Source organism: Podarcis filfolensis (assembly GCF_964270895.1).
Source record: "Podarcis filfolensis genome assembly, chromosome: 6".
In the NCBI taxonomy this organism is placed as follows: Eukaryota; Metazoa; Chordata; class Lepidosauria; order Squamata; family Lacertidae; genus Podarcis; species Podarcis filfolensis.
In genome coordinates this window covers 96,237,918-96,250,807 of record NC_139609.1, presented here as the reverse complement: position 1 = coordinate 96,250,807, position 12,890 = coordinate 96,237,918, and the positions used below count along the sequence as shown (strand labels likewise).

The window sequence follows — 12,890 nt, the reverse complement described above, 5'->3', positions numbered from 1 at the left end:
CTGGCATCACTTGGGACTCCCTGCAGCCACTCTTGCTTGAGTCAGATTGCTGAAAGCGCAGACCCCCATGACTTGGCCTGGCAACGCTTGAGGAACCGGCGCTGTGACCGGTGATGAGGTGGAAGAGGGCCCAGATTGGATCTGGGGGATTACAGCAAGCTGGACTGGAGGCGGGAAGTGCTGCAAAAGAGCCCTGTTGCATCAGGCAACTACCTGCCCCAGTATCCTGCTTTTCATAGTAGCTAACCAGGTGCCCCTAGCAGGCTCACAAACGTTGCAAGCAGCCTATAGGCCTCTGCTGTGGTTTGTGCCCAGCATCTGGTAGCCGGTTTCTGAGTGTGGAGGCTCCATTTCCCTACCATGGCTACCAGCTGTTGAAAGACCTGGCTTCCAAAAACCTTCCCAGCTTAGAGCTAGTCCCCTCCAAATGTTTTGAAGCACAGCAAGCACAGGTTTAGGACATTGGGACCAGTGGTCGTCCAAAACCTCTGGAGCATACCAGGTTGGAGAATTTAGGCCTAGCCTTTCCCCCCAAACCACCTCACCTAGTTTTTGGTCATCATGACCTCTTGTGCACAAGTTAATTATTTCTTTGGACTATCCTGAATCTCCTGTCAGTCGGCTTCATTGGATAACTCCCAGTTCTAGTACTATTTGAGTTTCAAACTTTTCTTTTTGCTGTTTTTATTGTGCATGACCTTGAGATGACAGCGTAGAAGGCAATAACTAAATTGTTGCTGATGCTGATGCTATATTTTAGAGAGGGGGGGGGGGAAACTGTGCCTGCTTACTCTACACCAGGCCTAGTTTTATAAAATTCTGCCATGCCCACGCGCTTTAAAGTCATCTTTTTAAAAACCAAAATGCCCCAGATGCTTTAAGTGTTTCCTTCTAGGGAAGGGGCTCCAGGCTCTTGTTCACATGGGTTGCCAAAGTGGGCTGTGACTAAATGATGGCGGAAGACCCTGCTGGGATGCTTCAGGGATGCTATGACAACAAGAGGGAGGGAGTTCTGTGCGTTCCAAAGTGGGGATTTTGGACACAAGCCATTGGGCGAGCTAGCTGTCTGTCGGTCGCCCCTGTGACCTCAAGGCTGGGAACACCTCCCAGCACCCTTAGCAACGGTTGCAGCTCTTGATGTCATCGGTGGCCTTGCTGTGCGTGGCACAGTTATTTGGCAGTTCTGCAGGAAGCCTGGGGAACCCTGCTGAGGTTTTGGTCTTGCAAAGGGGAAGCGGGTTTCTGAAAGCGGGTGGAGAGAGGAGGGGGAGATATGGAGCTCACATCCCTGCTTCTCCAGGTCTGTTAAATGACGGGTGCTGCTCTTTGATCTGTCCAGGGAACAATCCAATAATGCCTGCCTAGCTCAGAGGCTGGAGAGGGACCCAGCCAGAGGTGCTTCTGCTCCTAAGCTGGAAGATTCAGGGCAGATAAAAGAAAGGAATTCTTCATGCAGCGCAGAGTTAAACTATGGAACTCACTCCTGCAGGAGGCAGAGATGGCTGCCAATGTGGATGGCTTTAAAAGAGGATTAAACAGATTCATGGAGGAGAGGGCTGTCAGTCACTACTAGCCAGGACGGCTATGCTCTGCCTCCACAGTTAGAGGCAACGATGCTTCTGCTTGCAAGAAGCAAGGTCAAATCCTGCTTGCAAGTTTCCCATAATGGGCATGTGGTTGGCTACTGTGAGAACAGGATGCTGAACCAGATGGGTCATTGGCCTGATCCAGCGAGGCTCTTTTCATGTACTTATGTTCTTAACTTTAATTACTTTAAGGGCAGGTGAGAGTTCAGTGTGAATGATGTTCCTGGGTGCTACCTACCTACCTACCTGATGAGTCACACTTTGTCTTTCAGAACAAAAAAATTTTTTTCCTTCCAGTAGCACCTTAAAGACCAACTAAGTTAGTTCTTGGTATGAGCTTTCGTGTGCATGCACACTTCTTCAGATACACACTGTGTATCTGAAGAAGTGTGCATGCACACGAAAGCTCATACCAAGAATTAACTTAGTTGGTCTTTAAGGTGCTACTGGAAGAAAAAAATTTTTTTTGTTTTGACTATGGCAGACCAACACGGCTACCTATCTGTAACTGGAACTTTGTCTTTCAGATACTCACTTCAGGCAGCTTAGAGGAGGCATAAAAGCCATTTAAAACCAAAATGAAAACAGCATAGGATTTAGTTGGAAAAGCCCAACAGCCCCAAATCACAGCTTCATTGAATCAACAGCCTCTCACCGAGTGCCCGGCAAGAAGCTCTAAACCACTTTGCCAAATGACTGCAGAGCAGGAGTCAGGCAGGTCTCTTTTTGTAGGCACGGAAATTCCTAAAAGTGGGGCCATCTCAGGTTACAGCCATCGCCACTAGCCTGAAGCAAACTCGCCTCCTAAATGAGGAGGTGGGGCATAAAAGAGGGGGCTCCATGGCTGGCCTCAAGTGGTCAGGGCTTCAGAAGAGAAGAAGGCCCAGGGCTGCTGACCATCTCTCACTTGCAATATGAGGCTGGGGTGGTGGTGAAGCTCTCCACTGGCAGGTCACGAATGAGACCTGACTAGAAGCAACATCTTTTGACACACATGCGCGCGCACGCACCCCAGATCCAGACATTTGAGTGTAGGCTCTATGTTAGTTGACTGTGAGGATGTTGCACTATTGCACATACTCCGCAAAGTATGGCTCCCTTAAGGTATTGCTTTCCCTGTTCCAAGGCTGGTTCCCGGAAAATGCACCGTAAATCAGCTTGTTGTGCTGCCTGTTGCGGCTTTGCAGAATCTCCCAGGTTTGCACCTTCTTCTGCATTCCGTCCCTCGGCAGGAGAGCTGGCAAAAGCCAAGGAAATCGACCCCACTGCTCTCTGCAATGCCATCCTGGGAAACTTTCCCAAGGCTGGGCAAAGCCCCAGAGACGGCACTGTGGCTCCTTTGTTCTCCCCGCCGGGTTCATGGAAGAACTGATAACAGCGCTGGGCTGCCAGGGGGATAACGCTCTGCTGTCGTTTGACTGTTTGCTGAACTTGGAGGCAATGTTCAAATGTGCAGCTGGCCAACAGCGGTGGGGACCGGGGATTGAGAGTGGAGAACTTAGCTGCTGAGCAGGATCTGGGGGTTATAAAAGATCACCAACTAAGAATGAGCCAGACATATGACAGATCTTGTGGCAAGGAGGGATGGGACAGGCGACAGGCCTGGCTATTTTGGGCTGCGTTAGCAGAAGTACCATATCCTCTGTGGGATGAAGTCATGGGCCTGTCCTCCTTGGGGCTGCACCAGCCCTTAGCATATGGGCCCTGGACTCAATAAATCGTTTTGCCAAATTGGAGAGGGTTGCAGAACCTCAGCAGAAAGGCTTGAAGACGCTTGGTAGCAGAGGCCAAGGGAAGGCTTCATCAAATGCTCAAGGGGTGTATTAAATCAGCAGGCTGCATAATATTGCGCTTTCTTTCTTTTATAAATCATTTTTATTAGTTTTCCAATAAGAACATCCAATTAACAAATCCATCAAATCATAATCCAATAAATTGGATTGTAATTTGGCTGTTTTTTATTTTATTTTATTATTTTTAATTGGATAATATTGCACTTCTTTCTCTCGTTCCTCTATGCTTTTTGCGAAAAGACGTGCCTGTAGGACAGCCAGGGTTGTGGTGAACGTCTCAGTGGGGCATGGGGTGTGCAGTACAGTTTCTGGTGGGTTATCCTGGCACATCTTTCAATCATTGGACCAAGGGGTGACTTGTCCAAGCGCTGGATTCATGTGGTGTTTGTCCTCAGGGTATCCCCGCCCCGCCCCCCCCCCCAGCTTGGCAAATGGGTCAGATGCCTTGCGGATGTTTCTTTCCGCCAGAACAAAGTGCCGCTTTCTCTTCCCTGCAACCTCATACTGAGCACAGCTTGTCTGCTTTCGGCACGGCCAGGCCTCGTGGTGTGCCTCCTGCCTCCAGCCTGTGCCTTTTCCTCCCACTGCCCCACTCGTGATGGGTCTTGTGTTCCAAGTGCCTGTAGCCTTTCTGCCTTTTCTCGGTAGCTGCATCCTCCGTCCTGAAATCCAGCCTGTACTGTGCTTCCCCGGCCTGTGTCTATAAGCGCCTCAAAGTTTGTATCGAAGAAAACGTCAATTTTGTGCCTCGTTCGTGGAATAAGTAATTTGCAGGCATTAATTCACGTATTGGGCCCCTTGGGAAATTCAACTAACCTACTGTACCTGGAACTGCAGCTGAATGGGACACGGCTGTGGGCAGCCTGAAGAAGTATCCTCCACCTTGAGTTGCCTGTAAAAAACAAGTCTAGAGTAAGAGACTAGGGTGATGTCCGCTATTTCCAGGAACTCTTCTCTTTGTGAGAGTTTTTTGGGTGAGCTGGGAGTTTGTTAGCACCCTGGGTAAGAACGCAGAGGCTGGGAAGGAGGGTGTGCCGGAAGGATAATGAATTGATATTGTTTTATACATAATAAGCTTTCTCAACCTTGGCCCTCCAGATGTTTTTGGCCTACAACTCCCATGATCCCAGTGGTCAGGGATGATGGGAATTGTAGTCTCAAAACATCTGGAGAGTTGAGGAAACTCTCAGTGGTACCTTGATTTAATATACCTGTGAATTTTTGTAATATTTTTTGTTATCTGTTGTTGCTTCAGTTTTCTGTATACCACTTAGAGATATTGAGCAACTGAGCTGATTAGACAGCTTGGAATGTTCACAAATATTCCAAATGTTCAGGGAGAAAACATTCTTTGGACATTCAACTTTCATCCTTCCTACATAAAAACAATTTAAAACGACAGAAGCACGTACATAAAATTAAGACAGCTTGATAGCGCGGAACAAAATGTTCCTCTCACCCATTTGCAGGCAATGAACTGGGGAGTATATAGGTACATTTGCAGGGGACATGCTGGCTTGTGTCGATTGGAGTTGTGGTCCGAAACATCTCAAGGGCACCAGACTGGGGAAGGCTGGTACATAGGATGCTGTATGAAGTCACTCACTAGGGATTGTCACTTCAAGACTTTGCTTTGCAGGTCCATCTTTGCACAGCACTCACACAATGGTGTGTGTGTAATATAAATATATATATCCTTTTCCTTTCAACTTCCTTCTCACCAGTCCCTTCACTTTTGGGAAGCTTCCTCTTTGGAAGTCAGATGTGACCGTGTTGGATTTTCTTGGCAATTGTCCCATTTGCATCCGTGGTGAGGAATCGCTGCCCTGTGGTCCAACCTTGGCCTGCCAGGGGGTCCAGTTTGGCTCATGAGGCCATTTTCTCCAAACCATAGCCACCCACCTGTCAGCTGACACCACTGGGTTTACCAGCTGATGGGTTTAATTCTGCTTTTTCTGCACAGGGATCAGGATTGCACAGCCAAGGCAGCAGAATTAAATAACGGCTCACCAGATGACAGTGTTAGAAACTCGGATATACAAGCTAATTGCCAAATGGCACCTTAAACCTAGTTTGCAGTCTAGGTGGAATGGCTAGGTGCCGTTTCCCCCCGCTAGTGGAATTTATTGTTGTGGTGATTTTTAGTCCTTTCATTTCTATACCGCTTTATATTTTAAAGGAAAAAAATCTGAAAGTGGTTTGCAGCACATTAAAACATCAAATAAAACAATCCAGAATAAAACAAATTCAAGCTTCAAGGGAAATATTTTAGATCCATCTCTAAGTGATATTTTGCTTTCCCCATATTTATTTATGTAGCTGTCCCATAGCAGAAGTACTCTAGGAAGCCAGGGTGGTGCAGTGGTTAGAGTGTCAGACTAGGACCTGGGAGATCAGGGTTCAAATCCTCACAGTCATGAAGCTCACTGGGTGACCTTGGGCCAGTTACATCCTCCTAACCTACAGGGTCATTGTAGGGAATAACTGAGGGAAGCGAACCATGAGGAATAATCCTAGTAGAGAAAGGTGGGATATAAATGCAATAAATAAGCTCTCCTGCTTGCCTGCTTTCGAAAACTGGAAGGGCCGGATAGATGGAGATGTCAGTTGCCAACTTGGCATGCTGAGATCTCCACATGGTTGCAGTCGCAAAATGTGCCTGGCGCCTCGGGAATTTCGAAGACGGCTCACACAATGGCACCTTCAGCACATCCTGGGCCCATCTGGCCAAGCACACATGCACCCAGCTGGTTTTAGTCAGCCAAGAGGGGCAAAGGTTAGGCGTTCACGTTGACGGATGCATTGCTGCTACATCATCGTCGTGCCACAGAAACTGAAACTGATGCCACAGCACTTGCTCAGAGTGGACATTGGACACCTCAGCTGATTCTGCAGTCATTGCGGCATGAAGGTCACCGCAGAAGCAGAAGACTTTGTCCTTCAAGAGTCTTGCAGACAATTCACAGCAGACTCCAGAGAGCCCTATTGCTCTGCCCACAGATGATAACGGCCCCTTGATCCTTCCGTAAAGTTCTTCTGGACAGCCGCTTCACGTTTCAGCAGAGGAAGCAAAATAAGGCCCTTTTTGCTAACCCTGCTGTGGCACAGTGAGCAGACACTTTGGTGAGGCTCAGCCTTTTTTCTCTCTCTCTACAACCTGCACTCTGCTGTCTCCTCTAGCACAACATGGGACTAATCATACTGGCTAACCTTGCAAGGATCACTGGGATGCAAAGTATTCTGAATACTTGAAACTTTCTATATAAAAATGCAGAGTCATCAAATGCATATCCATTAGGGGAAACAGCAGAAATTCATCCTTCACCCCAAAAGACAGTTACATCCTTCTGTTAGGTGGGGGGGGCATGGCACCGCTTGTGTTAGTGCACCCACCCACTCCCACCAGGGGGCCAAAAACATGCCTCATGCTTCTCCTGATCATATATTAAGAGCCTGGATTTTCCGGGGCTTGGGGGTCCTATGTTTTTGCGCAGTGGGTTGGGCTTGTTGGTTTTTGGTTCCCTTCAGACGCCAAGTCTGCCTTGCAGACCCCTGCGAAACGCAGAGCAAACTCCCAGTCATTTCCTTCCCCAATGACGGGGCAGAAGGGGCCTGAAGAGATAGACTATGTCAGCACCAAAAGCATCTATTCTGAGCCGTTGCTAAGAAACTGCCTAATGTCACTTCCCTGTCTCTTCCCCACCCAGCACCCTTCTGCAGTGCTGATCCAAAAGAATCAGCGAGCGTTTTCCGCAGCAAACTGCTTCCCCTGGGATGGCTTTGCCAAAAAGGATCGCGCAGGAACTTTAAGGGAAAGGATTGTGCCCAAAAGACGGTGGGGGCAAAACCCAAATCCTGCAGTCCCACATATATTGTACAGATTGCATGTTCCCATATTTGCTTATTCTGTTGTATAATTTCTGCTTGGCTTTGGGAAGGGACGTGGGCTTATTGCATCTCTATTGCATCTGTTTCAACCCTGAACCTTTAAGGATCTGCCCAAACTCCCTCTAGCTTCTGGCATTTTCACCAAGCACTGCCCAAGTTTTCAAATTTCTGCAGGCTTAAGGACTAGAAGCTTAAAAAAAAGCAGCAGAAAAAAAGGAAACTGAGATGCTGCAGGATATTCAGTTGTGCAGTCAGAGGAAATTATGTGCTTATTAGGCCATGCAGTCATTGATGTGTGGAATGCAATTGGCCCTGGCTTGGTGGACCGTATTCCAAATGTCTGGAGAGGTCTCTCCTCTCTCCTGCCCTTGTCTGATGCTCCCATCACCACACACAGTGTGACAAATGTGAGACATAAAAATAAAACTTACCGTATTTTTCCGTGTATAAGACTAAATAGGTTTAAAATTGGGGCTCGTCTTATACATGGGTAGTGCTGAGGGGTGTTTTCTTAGCTTGGAGTCCCCAAAAATAGGGGGCGTCTTATGCATGGGGGCATCTTAGACACGGAAAAATACGGCAAGTAGAGTGAATCCTGGTTTCAGATAATTCGCAATTGTAGGATCAGGGGCTAGAAGTGCTGTTGATATCATTACAGATACTGAGGAAGGATCCTTCAAGAGTCCTCTCGACGTTCCTAGGCAATTTGCTTGTCTGTGTTAGAGGCCGGTTTGCAAATCAGGGAATGCAGGACCAAGATGCTCCAGGCCATCAGTGCCTCTTACTTGGTCAGTGCAGGAGATTTCCAGGGCACCTTAGACGGGGTCTTAGGTGTCTTCACTGCAGCCTCTTGTCTGCTTCTCTCAGGCTGTTCTTCGGTACCTGTTTGCTGCAGATTTTGTGCAGTTCTAATGACACAGTTTATGCTGTTAGCTGCACCCAAGTTAAAGCCACACTCCAGAGAATAAGGCTCTTGACTGTGGCTTCTTTTAACCTTTTGATGAAGCAATGTGAAGTGGGTGGGTGGACGGAGGCTTGTCTCATCTCTCTATGATTCTCAGGCTTAAGCAGGCCATTAAGAATACATCTTTCCACAACAGTTTGCTGATTTCTGAGTCCAACTTTCCATATGCTTTCATGTACAATTGTCGTTAACCTCTCTGATCCTTTTTTTTAATGAATAGTGGTCTATAAAACTTTGTGCATCACTTATCCGTTCCTTGAGGATGTGCTGTGACAGAGCCTTACCTGGGCTTCCTGTTCACCATGTCCCACTTGAGAGCACATGCTAGATTGCACCAGATCCTTCTCCCTTCTTCATTTGGAGCCCTGAGGTGGTGCTTCAGCTCAGTCCTGCTCATGGCGCTCTTCCCTGCTGAGCTGCCAGAGCACTCCTCCTCGCCTCCTGATCACATAGGAAGAACCTTGTTTTCATGCATGTTGGAACACAGGGCACAGAAAGCTGCCTTGCGCTGAGTAAGACCATTGGCTCTCCAGATCTGTACTGCCTACACTGACTAGCAGCTGCTCTCCTGAGGTTCAGGCAGGGGTCTTTCTCTGCCCTACCTGGAGATTCTGCTGTTAATTGAACCTGGGGCATTCTGCAGGTGAAGCCCCTGAGCTACTGCCCTTCCCGGTCTCATTCTGTCACCCATGATCTCAGCTGTCAGTGAAACTTTTTGCCTTGCTTCACATCTCACCCTCGTTTTTCTTCTTTTTCCCTCCCTCTCTCTCTCTTTTCCAGGAGAGGTTTGTGGACCTCTACGGGAACGACGCCGCGGCCAAGAGCAGGAAAGGCCAGGAACGCTTCAACAAGTGGCTGTGGACGGGGGCCACCGTGGCCGGGGTCGTCCTCCTCGGCTCCCTCCTGAGCCGCAAATAGCCAGAGACGGACTCTCCGCCGCCACCACCACCACCCGCCTCGGCCTGCGCTCCGTCGCCGAGGGACGCGCTGCGCATCCTGTCCCTCAGCCTTGCGATCATTCCAGGGGGGGTGGAGACGGGGGGTGGGCCTCCATGTAGCAAACCCCCCACTCTGACCCCAGGTGTCATCCTCTCCCTCCCCCCAACAACTCACAGACCTCTTTCTGGTGCCTCCTGCCCCACAGACACCTCCAAGCAACCCCAGGTTACTGTTCCAATGCGTAGGGACCTGGACCCCTCCCCACCTCACCTTTGGGTGCTGTGCCTCCAACCCCCCCCCCACCCGCCCCCAGGAGCAGGCTTCGCTTGTTCCTTTTAATCACTTTTACTCACATTCCTGGTATTTCGTTTGGTGGTTGATTATTATTATTTTTTAAAGCCCCCCTAAGGCAGGCCTGGCTCTTGTTTGCTTTACTTCCAGGAAGAGAGAGAGAGAGTGTGAGTGTGTTCTGCAATGTAGATCGTTTTGGGTTAGCGAGCTCTAGCGCTGCAGACGCCTTCCGAGGTCAGCAAGTCCGATGGAGAGAGACTCCTTTTGTGCTGACCTGCGTGCGGGGCCCCTGCACGTAGGAGTGCGTTGAGGGTTCCCCTCCCATGACCAAAGAGGGGACCCTGCAGTGAGCGTAGGAGAAGGGGGTGCCCTCTCTGAGGGACCCCCTTGTTCTGTGGGACAGTGCTTGGCTGGGCAGGAGGAAAGATGAGGCAGGTGAATGGGAGCCCTGGAATGGGAACAGTCAAAGGCAGGATCCACTATCAACCTCTTATTCCCACACTTATCCGCCTCCCCTTATTCCCAGTGGACGGTCAAGAGGGGTCTCAATGTTGCCGCGGGTCTCGTGTCCATCCCTTCCAAGCTTATTTCTAAGGGAGTCCCCCCAGCCCTGTGCTAATCCTCAGCACCACACAGGATGCAGGCCAGTGTTTGCTTTGCACACCTGAAGGAAATGGAGGCCAGTCATGTGCGGGGGGCGGACAGTGCTCTTTCTTTGGAAGGAGCTTTTGGCAGTGAGGACTGCAGTCCAGAGCACTCGCTTTAGACTCCCATGCCCTCAGTAATGACCCCCATCCCTGTCTGTCCTGCTCGACCTTCTGGGGTGGCTGATAGTCCCCATTGTGGCTGGGGGTGGCTGCACTGGCCCCTTGGGCACGGTCCTGGCCCACGTCTCCGTTTCCCCGGCCCTGCCCCCCTCTCTCGAAAGAGACGCCTCCCCTCCCGTCCTCTGCAATGAGAAGAAGCCCGTCCTCTGCCGGTTACAAGGAAAGAGCAGGCGCAAGATGGCGGGGGGAGAGAGAGAGAGACCGGCTGCCAGGAAGGGAGACGAGAGTCCGTTAGCCGGAGCAGCCTCTGGAAGGTGTTTATGATCAGCTGCTAATTGCTAGGCTGGCTCTCCGGGGACTCTCCCTGGCGGCAGCCCAGAGAACTTCCAGTAAGAGCAAAAATCAACAGCGTGTGCTGGACCCAGGCTGCGCAGAGAGTGTTTTTGATGGGAAGAGGTGGTTTGTGTCTGTCTGTCTGTGTGTGTTTGTGTTTGCCTGCCTGCCTGGGCGTGCGTCCGCTTCCCCAAGGCTCTGCAGAGAGTGGCAGAAATTGCTTCTCCCACCCACTGCCTGCCACCCCAGATTTAGCTGGTGTGTGCACAAGCACGCCAGTACTTTCTCTTCTCCCTCCCTGCAAGTGGGAGAGCTGTGTGGGTGGGGGGCAGTGGCCGGTCTAGCACAGTGGGCTTCCTTAGAGGAGGGAGTGGGTGTTCTAGATGCAGGGCAGTCCCAGGCACAAGGCTGGGCCTTGCCTGACGGCGCCACCTCAGTGCTTTACATTCATCACCCACCCCTCTCCTAGCTGCGGCCATGGGGCCTTGGTCCGCAGGGTCGAAGGGGGCAGATGGGGCACTGGGGGGCCCTTGGGTGTTCAAAGCCAGCCGTGCTCAGAAGCCGCTTCTGCAGGCCACTCAGAAATGGCCGTAGGGAGAGGAAAAGAAAGCGATGTTCCCTTTGGGGGTGGGGAGTCTGATTCTCTCTTGGTCTCTGCAGCAGCCAAGGGAATTGGGGAGGGGTGGGCTTGGTTGGTGGGGGGGTATGCGCAAACTCCCATTCCTGGTTCTGACTCGGGGGTTGGAAGCCCTTCACAAAATGCCCGGTCCCTCCCTCTGTGGGTTGTACCATTTTGAACCCCTTGGGTTGCTCTAACGTCAAGTCCGCTTATGACATAACCTCACAGTCCCCGCCTGTCCGGTCCGAATCCCTTGTGCGGCTTGCCTGCCCCCTTTCCCCGCCACCCTGTACATGCTCGGCTGTATATATCGGAGAGTAGTTTTTATTCAGTTGTGAATACAATAATACTATTTTTGTTAACTGTATGTCTGTATTTATGTGTGTTGACTGTGCTCTTCCCTTCCTCCCAGTTAACCTCATTTTTCACAAACCGGCCAACGAGGACGGGACGTGGCGGGGGCTGGGCAAGGGAGCGCAGGGGCCCCACCACGTGGCAGCGGGAGCCTCCCCCCACCTCGCCCTCTCTGGCCCCTTTGAATTAAAGCGTGAATGTTGAACCTGGAGCTCGCCCGCCCATCCCTCTTGTGTTCAGGCCCCACCTGCACCCCCTATTAGGAGAAAGAGTTTGATTTGAAGATGAAAGTTCAGTTCCACCAATAAAACTGTGGTGTTTGAATTACTTGGCCTGGTTTGCTTTTTGGGATTCTGCTGCCTCTTATATCACCTTTCCCCTGAGAGCCCCTTGCACTGGCTGGGGCTGATGGGAGCTGTGGTCCAAAATGGCTGGAGAGGGCCTCTTGGCTTAGGACGGCTGTGCTAGGTCATAAAGTCCCATTCTGCTGCCTGTGATGGCTTTGCACGTCTTTGCAGGCAGATGAACTTAAATGAAAGGCAAAAGCCAAGAATCTTAGGATATTAATCTAGTTCAATGCTTCCCAAACGGAGGTCTCCAGCTGTTTTCAGACTACAATTCACATCATCCGAGACCACTGGTCTTGCTAGCTAGGGATGATGGGAGTTGTAGTCCAAAAACAGCTGGAGACCCAAATTTGGGGAACACTTTTCTAGATGATGGTTGAATGGGGCGGGTAGGGGACGGAGAGACTTTAGCAAAGAATTCAATGAACACAAACAGCCACTTTTGCCAACCTACTGCCCTCTCCAGATATTTGGGACTACAACTCCCATCAGCTACAGCCAGCATGGCTGTGGGATGCTGGAGTTGATGTCAGCGCAACCGTTCTGGCTGGGGCTGATGGGAGTTGTATTCTGAAACATGGCAGGCACAGGGTTGTCAAGGCTTGGCTTGCAGGAGAAGTGATGACTGCAGCCTCCATGCTTAGAGGACATTGGAGTATCGGGCTGAGTGGGAGGCAGATGTTTGCATCACAGCCTGCTGGAGAAAGGTGGCTGGGATCTCCGGGTCGTCACTCTCGGGCAACTGGGCACTGCGGGGCAGGCCAGTAGTCTTTTCAAGCATTGTCCTCTCTGTGTGCTCTTTAAGGGGGAACATGAGCAAGCTGTGTGAACCTGGCAAGACTGTCTTGCCTTTCATGGTCAGGAGTAACCCGGATTAGAAAAAAGGCCCATCTAAACCAGCAGTAGGGATGCAGGTGGCGCTGTGGGTTAAACCACAGAGCTTAGGGCTTGCCGATCAGAAGGTCGGCGGTTTGAATCCCCGCAACGGGGTGAGCTCCAGTCGCTCGGT

The 12,890-nt window shown here is 50.6% G+C and overlaps 1 protein-coding gene across 3 annotated transcripts in view; it reads left to right on the top strand.

Moving 5' to 3' along the window:
* Positions 1-11,858, top strand: part of BCL2L1 (BCL2 like 1) — a 51,496-nt gene extending 39,638 nt beyond the window's left edge. For all 3 annotated transcript variants that reach the window (XM_083619201.1, XM_083619200.1, XM_083619202.1), the window contains one exon: positions 9,012-11,858. In XM_083619201.1, coding sequence (XP_083475327.1) covers positions 9,012-9,149 — 138 coding nt within the window. In that variant the 3' untranslated portion in view covers positions 9,150-11,858. The remainder of the gene's footprint in view (positions 1-9,011) is intronic.
* Positions 11,859-12,890: the final 1,032 nt, after the last annotated feature.